Source organism: Gadus macrocephalus, chromosome 1 (genome assembly GCF_031168955.1).
Source record: "Gadus macrocephalus chromosome 1, ASM3116895v1".
In the NCBI taxonomy this organism is placed as follows: domain Eukaryota; kingdom Metazoa; phylum Chordata; class Actinopteri; order Gadiformes; family Gadidae; genus Gadus; species Gadus macrocephalus.
Genome location: NC_082382.1, coordinates 22,796,248 through 22,810,378, shown reverse-complemented (window position 1 = coordinate 22,810,378; position 14,131 = coordinate 22,796,248). Strand labels below are relative to the sequence as shown.

The window sequence follows — 14,131 nt, the reverse complement described above, 5'->3', positions numbered from 1 at the left end:
CACACACACAGGTACCCACAATGCACCTTTCCCATCATACACATATACACACAGACACACCCCCCCCCCCCCCAGGTGTTTGTGTTGAAGGCTGTGTGTGTGTGTGTGTGTGTGTGTGTGTGTGTGTGTGTGTGTGTGTGTGTGTGTGTGTGTGTGTGTGTGTGTGTGTGTGTGTGTGTGTGTGTGTGTGTGCAGGTGGCCCGCGAGGCCCACTTCTCAGGCCAGAGCTACCTGGACATCGACCACAGTGACATCCCGGGCCTCAGGGACAACTTCTATGCCGGCTTCGGCTTCCGCACCCAGCAGAAGGCCGGACTCATGCTGTACCACCAGGCCAAGGTAGGGGGCGCTGCCGTCACACCACGTACCTTACTCTACTGTATCCCACTCTATTGTACTGGTTTATATTCTACTCTGTTCTACTCTACTGTATTACTCTATAACTTACTCGGCTGTATCCAACTCTACTCTAGATACTTTTTTCTACCCTACTCTTGTCTATTCTACTGTATCCTACTCTACCTTACTCTACTCTACTAAACTATACTCTATTCTACTGTGGTCTATTATGATGTACTCTATTGTATCATACTGTACTCTACTCTACGATACTGTACTCTGGTCTACAGTACTGGATTGTGGGCTGGTCTGGTCTACTCTACCTTAATCTATTCTACTCTATTCTACTCTACTATACTATACTCTACTTTTGTCTACTGTACTCTACTGGGGTCTCCTCTCCACTGTTGTATTGTGGTATGGTGTGTGTGCACCCTCTCCCTCTGTAACCCGGGTTGTGTGTGTGTGCGTGTGTGTGTGTTTGTGTGTGTGCATGTGTGTGTGTGTGTGCATGTGCGTGCGCCCTGCAGGACGGGGTGTGCCAGGTGTTCCTGGATAAGGGTCACGTGGTAGTGAGGGCGGGGAACAGCGAGGTCAGGTCCCAGACGGCCCTGAACGACGACAACAGTCACTACGTGGCTCTGTACAGCAACAGCAACGGGTAGGTCTGACCTACGCTACTATCTACAGCGACACTGTATCCAGAGCCATACCGGCCAGGGGTGCGGGCGTCAAAAGGGTCTGGGTTTGATCCCCAATGTCCGCAGTGTGTATTCACATTGGATACATGTGTTGTAAACATGCAGTCTGACTCGACTCTCATTGTCTCCTTTTGGTTTCCTTTGAGCAAGGCATCAAACTGCAACCGTTCCTCTGATTGCGCTTCACTGTAGCAGCGTTCACTCCCCTTAAAAATCCCAGTGACTGACTTCTTTCTCTGTCTGCTCCCTGTCCGTCTGCGTGTCAGGATGCGCCTGTATGTGGACGATTCTCTGGTGAAGGCGGGCGACGGAGGCCGTGCCGCGGGCAACGGGCCCTCCGTCTCCGCGGCGACGTCCGGCAGCTTCTACCTCGGGGGAACGCCCGACCAGTCCACCAGCAACCTGACGGGCTGCATCAGCAACCTGTTCATCAAGAGGTACCGCCTCCTGTCCTTCCACTGCCTCACCTGGTGTCACATGGTCTCATCTAGTGCCTGACCATCGACTCCAGGCCTGGAGTCAACTGGTCAGGCCTGGTGTCACTGGTCTTGCCACGTGTCACCTGGTTTCACCTGGTGTCACACCTGGTCTCACCTGGTGTCACCTTGTCTTGCCTGGCGTCACCTGGTCACACTTGGTGTCACCTGGTGTCACACCTGGTCTTCCTGGTCTCACCTGGTGTCCACTTGTCTGGCCTAGTGTCACCTGGTCTGGCCTAGTGTCACCTGGTCTGGCCTAGTGTCACCTGGTCTGGCCTAGTGTCACCTGGTCTCTGGTGTACAGGGGGGCTCAGTACTGACGGGGGTCTTGTGGGTCCTCAGTATGTCGGAGTCCCAGGGCGTGCAGAACATGCTGAAGGTGAAGGAGAACGTCAACGTTCCTCTGGACTGCCCCGCAGCCCAGAAGCCGCAGTCCATCGTGGCTGCTGCCCCCAAAGCAAGGAACAAGGTACGCACGCACGCACACACACACACACACACACACACACACCTGCATACACACACACCTGCATCCACACACACCTGCACACACACACACACATCCCTGGTCACACACATAAAATGTTATTCATTACGCCGTGGTCATTATTGCCTCTTTGTGGTATTTCTCCTCCTCCTCTCCTCTCTCCCCCCTCCTCCCCCTCCAGCAGGGTAAGAACAAGAAGCCAGCAGGCTCTCGGAGCCGCAGTACCAGGGAGTCCTGCCAGGGGGAGCCGTCGCCCCCGGAGACTGGAGCCACACACTTCAGTGGCTCCGCCCACAGCCACCAGAGACACGACAACCTGCCGCGCGAGTTCAGCAAGAGGTGGGTGTCTCTCGCTCGCCATGCCTCTCTCGGTCTTATTGTTTGGTTGTCTGTGTATCTCTCCTTCTCTCTCTCTCTCTCTCTCTCTCTCTCTCTCTCTCTCTCTCTCTCTCTCTCTCTCTCTCTCTCTCTCTCTCTCTCTCTCTCTCTCTCTCTCTCTCTCTCTCTCTCTCTCTCTCTTCTTCTGTTTCTAGCTTCTAGAAATGACCAATTCTCTCTTTTGTTCGAACAAATATTCTCTAAAACGTTATAACTCTCCTCTCTAGTCCCCACATCTCTCTGGGCGTGAGGATCAACTCGTCCGAAGGCCTCGTTCTCCGCACTACCCAGCAGGGGGGCGGGGCTGTGATGTCACTGAGGGTGTCAGAGGGACACCTGGTCCTATTGGTGGAGGGAGGCAAGCGGAAGGCCAGCCTCCGCAGCCGCAGGAAGTACAGCGACAACCAGTGGCACACGGTGAGCTCAGTGTGTTTGTGTGTATTTGTGTCTTTAAGTCTTCATAACCACCCCATGTCTCTATAAACCAGCTCAGGTCTTTTTCAACCCCCTCATGTCTCTATAAACCCCCTCATGTCTCTATAAACCACCTCATGTCTCTATAAACCACCTCATGTCTCTATAAACCACCTCATGTCTCTATAAACCCCCTCATGTCTCTATAAACCACCTCATGTCTCTATAAACCCCCTCATGTCTCTATAAACCACCTCATGTCTCTATAAACCCCCTCATGTCTCTATAAACCACCTCATGTCTCTCTAAACCACCTCATGTCTCTATAAACCCCCTCATGTCTCTATAAACCACCTCATGTCTCTATAAACCACCTCATGTCTCTATAAACCACCTCATGTCTCTATAAACCACCTCATGTCTCTATAAACCACCTCATGTCTCTATAAACCACCTCATGTCTCTATAAACCCCCTCATGTCTCTATAAACCCCCTCATGTCTCTCTAAACCACCTCATGTCTCTATAAACCCCCTCATGTCTCTATAAACCACCTCATGTCTCTCTAAACCACCTCATGTCTCTATAAACCACCTCGTCTCTATAAACCCCCTCATGTCTCTATAAACCACCTCATGTCTCTCTAAACCACCTCATGTCTCTATAAACCACCTCATGTCTCTCTAAACCACCTCATGTCTCTATAAACCACCTCATGTCTCTATAAACCACCTCGTCTCTATAAACCACCTCGTCTCTATAAACCCCCTCATGTCTCTATAAACCCCCTCATGTCTCTCTAAACCACCTCATGTCTCTCTAAACCACCTCGTCTCTATAAACCCCCTCATGTCTCTATAAACCACCTCATGTCTCTATAAACCACCTCATGTCTCTATAAACCACCTCATGTCTCTATAAACCACCTCGTCTCTATAAACCACCTCAGGTCTCTATAAAGCCCCTCAGGTCTCTATAAACCACATCATGTGTCTATAAACCACCTTCGGTCTTTCTAAACACCCTCATGTCTCTATAAACAATCTCAGGTCTTTCTAAACCCCCTCATGTCTCTGAACAACATCATGTCTCTATAAACCCCCTCAGGTCTCTATAAATCCCTGTATGTCTTCATTAACCCCCTCATGTCTTCCTAAACCCCCTCAGGTCTTCATAAAGCGGGATGGAGATAAGATCAGCCTGGTGGTGGATGGGATCAACGCGCTGTCCAAGAAGCTTCCAGGAGGGGACAAGTTCCGGCTCTCTGGGCCCCTGTACGTCGGAGGGGCCCCTCTCGCCCTGCTGGTGAGACCTCTCTGCTTCTACTCTGATCCGTAATGACTCCTAGTAGAGGAACAGTACGTTCCTGAGTGCAGTGTGTGGTGCTGCCATAATGACTGAGGGTCTGTGGCCCCTGAAGGCCCCTGGAGCCGGAGGGATGGTGGGCTGTGTTCGAGGGCTGAAGCTGAACGAGGTGCCTGCGGGGACCCCCTCCCACAGCCAGGGGGCAGCACCCTGCTTCCTCAGCCTGCTGCACCCTGGGGCCTACTTCTCCAGAGAGGGAGGACACATCGCCATAGGTGACATCTCTGCTTAGTACCCCCTCTCCTCCTCTCCTCCCTCCTCCGCTCTCCTGCCTCTCTAGCCCTCCTCCTCCCTCGTCTCCTCGTCTCCTCTCCTCTCTCGTCTCCTCTCCTCTCTAACGCTCCTCTCTCTCCCTTCCAGACGACTCGGTGGTCCTGGGCAAGGACTTTGAGGTCCGGCTGGAGATCAGGGCTCGCTCGGACTCTGGGCTGCTGTTGCATGCTGGGACGTCAGAGCACTTCTTCAACGTGGTGCTGAACCAGGGAGAGGTGAGAGACCACTACCCCCCCCCCCCCCCCGTTCCACCTGCACACCACCACCGCCTACACCGCCCACTGTTGAAGCAAGCCCACACCCTTTTGGCTACGGCCCTCCCACTGTTGAGCAAAGCCCCATCCTATAGGCCAGAATGTAGATAATATTTCCATCCTGAATAAAAGTCTGTTAAGCAATTATTAAGTGGTGTGCAATCATGGTCGAAAAGGGATTTGGACTGTGCAACTAACCTCAAAACTGTGGGGTGTATTTCATGCGTTTAATCTGTTCAGGGTGTGTATTAAATGTGTTTAATGTGTGTGTGTGTGTGTGTGCGTGTGTGTGCAGGTGACCGTGACATTAAACAGTGGTAGTGGAGTGTTCTCCACCCCCCTCACTCCAGAAGTGTCAATCTGTGACGGACACTGGCACACCTTGAGCGGTGAGTCCTCATTGGGAAATATACCTGTTTCTACAGGTGAATCGACCTGTCTCTACAGGTGAGCTCAGCTGTCTCTACAGGTGAGCTCACCTGTCCATACAGGTGAATCGACCTGTCTCTACAGGTGAGCTCACCTGTCCATACAGGTGAATCGACCTGTCTCTACAGGTGAGCTCACCTGTCCATACAGGTGAATCGACCTGTCTCTACAGGTGAGCTCAGCTGTCCATACAGGTGAATCGACCTGTCTCTACAGGTGAGCTCACCTGTCCATACAGGTGAATCGACCTGTCTCTACAGGTGAGCTCACCTGTCCATACAGGTGAATCGACCTGTCTCTACAGGTGAGCTCACCTGTCCATACAGGTGAATCTGCCTGTCTCTACAGTTGAGCTCAACTGTCTATACAGGGGAATCTACCTGTAGTCTTTATACCATAAATGGAGACCAGGGGTCATGCACGTGATCTTGTGTTCGTTGGAGTGATGAAGACTAACTTCCTGTGTGTTGTTACAGTGATGAAGACTAACTTCCTCTGTGTGTTTTAGTGATGAAGACTCAATTCCTGTGTGTATTGTAGTGATAAAGACTAACTTCCTGTGTGCTGTTGTAGTGATGAAGACTTAACTTCCTGTGTGTTGTTACAGTGATGAAGACTAACTTCCTGTGTGTTGTTACAGTGATGAAGACTAACTTCCTGTGTGTGTTATAGTGATGAAGAGAAGCAGCGTTCTGCAGATCCAGGTGGACGGAGTCAGTCAAAGTAGCATCGGGCCCAAAGCCAGTCGCTCAGCAGGGGGCAAACTCACCCTCTACCTTGGGGGCGCACCTGGTAAGACCACGACACACACACACATAATTTTTTTGGTCTGAAGATGATTTTAATCGTATTGAGATTAATAAGTGCATCTCCCGATTGTATTGTCCGTAACATGTTGTTGCGGTGTGTGTCCACCAGATGGTGCTGTGGTGCCAGGCCTACCCGCTGGCCTGCCCTCCTTCCACGGCTGCGTCCGCAAAGCCAGCCTCAACCAGCGGGCGGTCCCCCTGAACAAGCCTCTGGCCCTGCACGGAGCCGTGGGCACCCAGGGGTGCCCCCACGATTAGGGAACACACACACACACACACACGCACGCTCATTGTCACAAATAATCTCACATACACTCTCATGCACACCCAATTGGTAAAGTAAACAAGCACTCCACCTTAAAAATGAATAAATACAAACATAAATACATGAATGGAGAAACACACCTGGTGCAAAGGTTCTACCTGTATAAGACCTCCGACCCGAACACTCACACCTCTTCTGTCCTCACATTCCCCGATGACGGCCTCATATGTTACTGTAGCTAATTTAAAAACAGAAATATTTATTTTTTACTTTGCGGAAAAAAAAGTTATATTTTTTACTCGATTGCGTGTCTTTATCTCAATATTCCTGTGTTGTGTGCTCTTAGCTACAGGGACCTATGAGAAACCACCGTTAGAGTCAGAGGTATGGAGAGGTTATGTAGAAACTCTAACACTGGTGCTGAAACTGCGCAGTTGACCACTTGTTACTTTGGCGACGCCTACAGGTCAATCACAGTACAACATGCAAAATTCATTCAACTGTATTGGTGCTAATTGTCCAAATGTTTTATCTCGCGTTCATGAAAGAGATAAAGAAGAGAATGCAGATTACCTCTGAAACAGTAGCTTGATGAGGCAACATTTCCTTCAGGGAGAGCTATAAGTTAGCTAAGCTAGCCTCCTGGTAATTGGTGAAGAACAGCTGATTATTCAGGTTATGAAAACAAACTGTCACGTTGAACTTTGACCACACAATTTCTACCTTGTTTGTCATTCATGGAAGTCTTAAAATATTCACCTCATTCCTCAGAAAACTGTTTCTCAAATTAATCGACAGTTTGTTTTTAAGCTGGAAATTCTTAGCGCACATATTGAGTTATCGAGATCTCTCTATATATATATATATCCATCACCCTGTTTAAATATGAACTACAATGTTGAACGATGGCGGAGGAATTTCACAGCATATTGTAACATTAACGATTCTACTTTGAATACAATTGTTTGAATCCCTAGTTTCCAAAATGTGTCCATTTAAAACAATAGTTACGTATGTAACTACGGTTCTATGAATTCCGGATGACCGCCAGAGGCGGTGCTAAAGCACTGCCTCTGGCGGTCAGTAGGAATGAAATAGAACGATTATCTAACTTTCGAGAAGACCTGAACGTGTTTTGTATTTGATTTTATGATTTGAACCGTAATCTCCTCCGAGTCCATCATTGCCAGATTAAATATGAAATGTATTCCCCTCACATACACGTATCCAATAAAACATTCATACCAATTCACATGCTCCTTCCTTCTTACGTTGCACAACACACTCGGATTGTTTGAAAGAGTTTTATTTTGATGAAAATCACACAGAAAAGGCAGAAACGTGTTCCAAACTAACCGCCGCCCGGCAACACGGAGAGACTAACTAACCCCCGGACCAGGTCTGCATTCCGGAACACTAGGAGGTCTTGCTCTGGTTGCTAGGTAACCCGGATCTCTCACACCCTGAGGGGAATGTTGCCGCGGAGACGCTAGCAGAGGCTCCAATGCTGCTGCTGTTCCAGAATGTGGTTGGTGTCGGGTTGGAGGGGGAGGAGGAAGAGGAGAGGGGGGGAGTCCTAGTCCAGACTCATGTCCTCCTCATCGTCCTTCTTCTTCCCGCCCGTCTTGCTGCTCTCCATGGCCTTGGCGAAGGCCTCCACGTCTGGAGCAAGCACAGCAGGGGGTCAGGGGAGAGGAGACAGGGGGTTAGCTGGAGCTGGGCAGTGGGACTGACTGAGTATGACTGAGTGTGGGGTAATGACAGTGTGGGTGAAAGTGACTGACTGACTGTGGGTGACTGACTGTGACTGAGTGACTGTGACAGAGAGTGAGTAAGACTGACTGACTGTGGGTGACTGACTGACTGTGGGTGACTGACTGACTGTTGGTGACTGAGTGAGCGAGCGAGTGAGTGAGTGCCCACCTCCTTTGTTGGCTGCTTCCACGGCGTCGGCGGGCAGACCGAACTGGTTCATGAGCGGGCCCAGCTGGCCGGACGCCAGAGCACTGCTGAACATGCTCATCGCCTGAGGAAGACCACGACGAAGGTTAGCTCAGCACCGCTTGGCCCCGGTTGAGGGCTGACCCCGATCAGTACGCGTGTTTCAATTCAATCCAACTTGATTTGTATCGACCTTAATCACAAGTACAGTCTCACAGGGCTGAACAGACGGGCCCCCCCCCCCCCCCCCCAGGAGTGAAATGGGGGCCATAACTGACCTCGCATACAGTCAAAACATTTTAAAATGGGGGTGGGGTGCGGGCCGGTCCACTGGGAGGGGCGGGTGGTACCTGTTGGAACTGGGGGGAGGTGAGGGTGTTCTGGATCTCCTCGGCGGTCTGGGGCAGACTCTCGCCGCTGGGCAGGAAGGGGAGGAGTCTAGCGCGGACCTCTGCGTTGGCCAGGATGGGCGCCATCATCTCCGGGGTGCACACACTGGCCAGGTCCACTACACACACACAATAAAACCATTTAGCAAAAAAAACAAAACACGTCCTACATTCAGTTATAGAAACACACTTCATACTGGGGGGGGGGGGGGAATCACAGGGTACCTCACCATACGATGCATGATACCGTTAATATGGCAATACAACGATTCTGCAATAATCAATATATTGTTAGCCAATCCCAGAACGATACTTCACGATATAGGTCTAAAGATGAACACATAATGACTGTGCTGGAGTTCAGTCTTCATTCGGGGCCCAAACTAAGTTTTTCAGTTACTCGTCTTTGGTTAGATAACTTCTGTTGAGTGCCTTGTTTTAATAATGATAACATCGATGTTTGAGCGATATTTCCTGTCTAACTCTAATGAATAAAGCATACGTTTAAATTAAATTCTTTAAAAAAAAAAAAATCTATATCGTTATTTGGCACCAGTGTATCGATCTCGTATCGCACGAAGAAGGGCGACGATGTATCGCCGTGACGATGTTTCGTCCCGCGCGTACTTCAAACATTCCATGAAGAGCATCCGTCGTACCTGCGGAGGGCGTTGCTATGGTAGCGGCGTTCATGGTGGCCAGGATGCTCTGCAGGTCGCTGAGCTGGATGGGCTGGCTGGGGCTGCCCACCGAGGCCGGGGTGGCGGGGGCGGGGGCCGCCGCTGGGGGACCCACACGCTAGCATTAGCATCATAATCTCTTGAAGCTAACGTTTAGCCTCATAATCTCTTGAAGCTAACGTTTAGCATCATGACCTCTTAAAGCTAATGTTTAGCATCATGACCTCTTAAAGCTAATGTTTAGCATCATGACCTCTTAAAGCTAATGTTTAGCATGATAACCTCTTAAAGCTAATGTTTAGCATCATGACCTCTTAAAGCTAATGTTTAGCATGATAACCTCTTAAAGCTAATATTTAGCATCATGACCTCTTAAAGCTAATGTTTAGCATGATAACCTCTTATGGCTAATGTTTAGCAGCATGACCTCTTAAAGCTAATGTTTAGCATGAGAACCTCTTAAAGCTAATGTTTAGCATCATGACCTCTTAAAGCTCATGTTTAGCATCACAGCATACTACAGTTCCATATCATAATCTTCTACTGTGTATCATCACAGCCTAAGCTTTCTAAACTTCCAACCTGCTCCTCATGTCAAGCATTGGAACCGGCTAGCCTCTGAACCAGCTGAGGCTAAACGGCACAATTGTAGCTCGCTTAAGCTAAGGCTTAGCATCCTAACAGGTTAGCGCCTGCTAGCACCGTGTTCCCCAGCAGGGGGCTGAGATAAGGCCTATCTGTTTAGCTACCGGGGGTGGAAGGCGCCACTGCGATGGGGGAGGCGGCTAAAGCGGCAGCAGGGGTCACGGGGGTGGTGGGGGTCTGGGCGGTGCTCAGCCTGGATGCCCCGCCCACCGACGGTGTAACAGCTGCTGATTGGCTACGGGAACTGGAGAGGAGAGAATAGTTGTAATAGTGGAGGTATGCAGTTGTGTGGGTGTGCTATGTAGTGGTGTATGTTGTAAATGTATATGCGTGAGTGAGTGAGTGAGTGAGTGAGTGAGTGAGTGTTCGTTCACCTGGATGAGGAGCTACTGGTGGCGGCTCCTCCGCTGCCCAGCAGACTGGCCAGACCGGGTCCGGCCAGAGCCCCCAGACCTCCTGGGGAGAGAGACCGCGTTAGTGTGAAGACCCCTCAACACCACGGTTACCATGACCACTGGGGAGAGGGACCCTGTTAGTACTGGGGGGGGGGCATGGAGACCACCCCCATCACCACGGTCACCATGGAGACTCACCCAGGCCCCCGAGCCCTGCGGGTCCTATCAGCTGCATCAGCTGGTTGTGGCTCATGTTTCCCAGCAGGCTCTGCAGGCCCCCCTCGCCCCCCAGGGCCGAGAGCTCGTGGCTGCCGCTGGCCCCGCTGCCGGGGGCCCCCGCGATGGGGGGGTTGTTCAGGAACTCGTTGACCTTGCGGCAGTTCTCCTCGTCCTTGTCCGTCTTGGGCTCCTGGAGGTCAGAGGTCAGAGCAAAGGTTTGCACGACTATTCACGCTCGCCTGGGCTGCTGCTAGCTAACGGTAGCTAGGGCCAACGCTAGCCAGGGCTAACGCTAGCCAGGGCTAATGCCAGTCAGGACGAAGGCTAGACAGGGCTAACGCCAGCCGGGGCCAACGCCAGCCGGGGCCAACGCCAGCCGGGGCCAACGCCAGCCAGGGCCAACGCTAGCCAGGGCTAACACTAGCCAGGGCAAACGCCAGCCGGGGCAAACGCCAGCCGGAGCAAACGCCTGCCAGGGTAAAAACTCTCCAACTACACGATTTCCACGCCAGGGCAAGTTCAACCCACCAGTGCAGGTGTGCGTTGTAAGCACTGCTTTATTGTGTGAACTGTCTGAATAACAACATTTAAATAGCAAACAATGGGAGCACAGCAACAGTTCCTCCTCAAACCCCCCCCCCGCTGACCTGCATCCAGAAGAACAGCCTCTTGGAGCCCGCCTTGAAGCGGAGCACGTAGACCCGGCCCGTGGTCACCTGGCTCACCCTCTTGAACTCACAGTCCTCGGGGAAGATGATCAGGTCCTGGAGGGGGGGCGGGGGGGGAAAGAGGATGTAAACCACAACACCCGACTACAGTCAGCGAAACACAACGGTAGTCCGCTGTAAGACCCACACTGGCCGGGGGTACTGCTAGCCAAGGCTAGCAGTACAATAGCAGCAAGCAGAGCTAATGCTACATGACGACTCATGTTGTCTAAGATAACAAGCCAACAAGGTTGTTGTTGTCATTATGTGGTTTGTATTGTTAACCTGACTAATCAAGGATTAACAATTGTTACTACAATTTATAACAGGGGCGTTTAGCAGACGCTTCTACCCAAAGCGACTTAGAACCGTTCACACACACTTTCATCCATTCATACACACAACAATTCATACACAATCACCCATTCACACACACATTCATACACATTCACCCACACATTCATACACGCGCTAAAGTCAAGTGCTGAGAGCGCTGCCACTGACGTCGTCCACGTTGCCGCTGGTGCGGTCCTTCCAGCAGAAGTGGATCAGGGAGTCGTCCGACTGCTGGACGTACACCGTGCCCTTCCTCTTGTCCGGGGTCACCGTGCTCCCCTTCAGGGTCATCTTGCCCGCACGGAACTCCACCAGGTACTTGCTGGAGGTTCCCCGGGAGCCGGAGACCAGGCTGGGGAAGAGAGCTCCGGACGACATGCTGAGCTCTGGCGGGGGAGGAGAAAGAGGAGGAAACACTGGTTAGTTCAACATGGAGGTGTCCGTTAATGACTGCCCCATAGGCACAGGATAGACAGGTTATTACATTTACAAATGGACACCTTTTCTAAAGATTTCATATTAGCAAACATCTACGTTGATACCGATATAACTGATCAAAATCAGCCAAACGTGAAAACCATGAGCTAAAAGGAACCAATTACCCTTAGGGGGAGGAGCTACTAACCTTTAAAGAATTTATATCGCCACCTCCACCACCTGATACAGATTTATCTGTGGTAGGCCAACATCAGCCGATAAAGGGTCGGTCGGGCTCTAATTATGTTCTTATTTTTCTGTGGTCTCTCTGTAGATGGACTCCAGTAAGATGTTACCTCCTACCAAATCTATCTCCCTCAGTAGCTGAAAGAGACGCCTGCTAGCGGTAGTGTTGCAGAGATCCCGAAAAATCTGCAGTAGAAGACCTGACAGCTACTGGGGAACTGGCAGGCACAAACACTGCTTTACTGCTGTTACATAACAGAAACCACAGGGTTACCACGGAAATCAGTGCTACTACAAGAACGTTGAAGAACTGAAGTCCAGTGAGAGAGTGGGTCTGAGCCAGAGGGAAGTGGTGAATTATGGGAAAGCATCCAACATTGTCAGAGGTCTTCTCTACAGGACACAGGGTGTCCTGTAGAGTAGATGAATAGGAGGACATTAGGCTTGCTATTGTCTAATATAAGAGAGTACTGCTTCATGCAGAGTCCCACTTTCCCATGCATTTCTCACGGGAAGAGACTGGATGTTGCAAGTCAGGATTTCTTTCACAACACGCACATTCGTTGTCTCTGGTATTAGAAGAGCCCACGTGACTGTTCGTCTTGAACCGTGGACAGGTGCTGCGATTCAGCTGGACCCAATCAGCCTAGTAGTTAAACAGAGCCTGGTGGAAAGCTAGTTCTAAACACAGTTCTAAACACTTGATCACTGGTATATATCCAAACATGCTAATGACTGTATAGATCTAGACACACACTGATCATCAAGATAAGATACAGATCCACACACAAATAACTAAAGCACATTGATCATTTGATATAAACACTGATCACTAGTATACATCTAAACCGGCTGAAGGTACTGGCCCAGTAACACAGTGGCTACTTTGTAAATGCAATGGGAAAAGTTGCACTGTGATTTCCTTAGTGTTGTGAGGCGAAATACCAGTATAATAAAACCATATTTTAAAGTTGTAGATATCTGATCAAAATAATTTTAGGTAAATCAAGAGCAAGACTTTGCATAAACAATAACTCTTCGATCTTATGAAGTACAAAGGAGACCATATTGATGGAGTTATAATGCGGTTATTAGAGGTACTAGCAGTTAGCTTCTCAGCTAGCCTGTGTCATGTCAGGCTAGGCTAACGTTAGCCCGTGACTTAGCGAGACTCGCTCATCAACCCAGAACAGGACCGTTTAACCCACTACGAGCTCAGCCCGTGAATCGGTCCCTTCTTTATGTTTGCGGCCCTCAATAAGAACGGAGCGGGCTCTCCCTGACGTGTGAGCACGGTACCTTTAGTATCTGTCGAGAAGTTAAAAAGTTTTCTTTCTTCGGAGACAGGGACGCGACTTCCGGTTCTTCCTCCTCTTCTTCGCGGTTTGTAGTCCGTCGCAACCGGGCGCGGGAGCGTGCTCGTCGTCGGCGTCAGAACGAGCGCACGACCCGTCCTCGGGAGCGCGCGGATTGACAGTTCCTCCTCCGGCCGCGGCTCAGCAGTTGTTAGCGGTAGCTCCTCCGACACCTCCCGGGAATACAGGGCGTACATACGGACACATAACCAGGATGAGGACCGTCTGAAGAACGAAGCACACGCAGCGTAGCGCTAAAGGAAGACACAGTGCACGAATTTTGCAAGGAAAACGGTAAGAGGTGCACGAATTATTAACGACAGGCGGACCGTGTCGCGGATTAGTTAGCGGGCTAAGCGCTGGCTTTAGCCGGAGCAGCCGTATTTTATTATGGGGAGGCTAGCGGGGGGGGGGGGGCTAGCTGTGTGCTAGGCTAGCTGGTGGCCAGCCAACATGGATGCTGTGTTTTGTGTGGTGCGTTGCGCAGGGAGATTATCTGCTTTACCCGCGGCGGGTTGGTGCCCGGGGATAACGGTGTCCTCCGGGGTTTAGCGCCCTGTCTGGAGCCCCGTGCACGCGCTTCGGGGTAGGGGGTGGGTGCGGGTCGC

General features: G+C 50.8%; 2 protein-coding genes across 4 annotated transcripts in view; one reads left to right on the top strand and one right to left on the bottom strand.

Moving 5' to 3' along the window:
* The window catches only part of LOC132463097 (proteasomal ubiquitin receptor ADRM1-like), a 409,794-nt gene extending 396,074 nt beyond the window's left edge, over nt 1–13,720 (bottom strand). For 2 of the 3 annotated variants that reach the window (XM_060059044.1, XM_060059052.1), the window contains exons 1-10: nt 13,468–13,720; nt 11,674–11,891; nt 11,110–11,226; nt 10,442–10,652; nt 10,223–10,304; nt 9,953–10,092; nt 9,183–9,305; nt 8,485–8,642; nt 8,117–8,219; nt 7,768–7,855 (exon numbers count right to left, since the gene is read on the bottom strand). In XM_060059044.1, the coding sequence (XP_059915027.1) occupies nt 7,770–7,855; nt 8,117–8,219; nt 8,485–8,642; nt 9,183–9,305; nt 9,953–10,092; nt 10,223–10,304; nt 10,442–10,652; nt 11,110–11,226; nt 11,674–11,891; nt 13,468–13,720 (1,491 nt within the window). In that variant the 3' untranslated portion in view covers nt 7,768–7,769. Of the gene's footprint in view, nt 1–7,483; nt 7,856–8,116; nt 8,220–8,484; nt 8,643–9,182; nt 9,306–9,952; nt 10,093–10,222; nt 10,305–10,441; nt 10,653–11,109; nt 11,227–11,673; nt 11,892–13,467 lie in introns of those variants that run through there. The other variant, XM_060059035.1, reaches the window with a different exon arrangement.
* Nucleotides 178–7,441, top strand: LOC132463092 (laminin subunit alpha-4-like). Its single transcript, XM_060059022.1, has 12 exons — nt 178–339; nt 870–1,000; nt 1,307–1,477; nt 1,862–1,988; nt 2,188–2,345; nt 2,612–2,801; nt 3,966–4,103; nt 4,219–4,378; nt 4,524–4,651; nt 4,986–5,079; nt 5,792–5,911; nt 6,038–7,441. The coding sequence occupies exons 1-12, from the start codon at nt 319–321 to the stop codon at nt 6,184–6,186; spliced, it is 1,587 nt and encodes a 528-aa protein (XP_059915005.1). The 5' UTR covers nt 178–318; the 3' UTR covers nt 6,187–7,441.
* Nucleotides 13,721–14,131: the final 411 nt, after the last annotated feature.

Coding starts and splice junctions, on each gene's coding strand:
- LOC132463092 (XM_060059022.1), top strand. CDS start 319: ATGCTGTACCACCAGGCCAAG. Junction 1,478..1,861: donor AGCAACCTGTTCATCAAGAG/GTACCGCCTCCT, acceptor GTGGGTCCTCAG/TATGTCGGAGTCCCAGGGCG. Junction 2,346..2,611: donor CCGCGCGAGTTCAGCAAGAG/GTGGGTGTCTCT, acceptor TCTCCTCTCTAG/TCCCCACATCTCTCTGGGCG.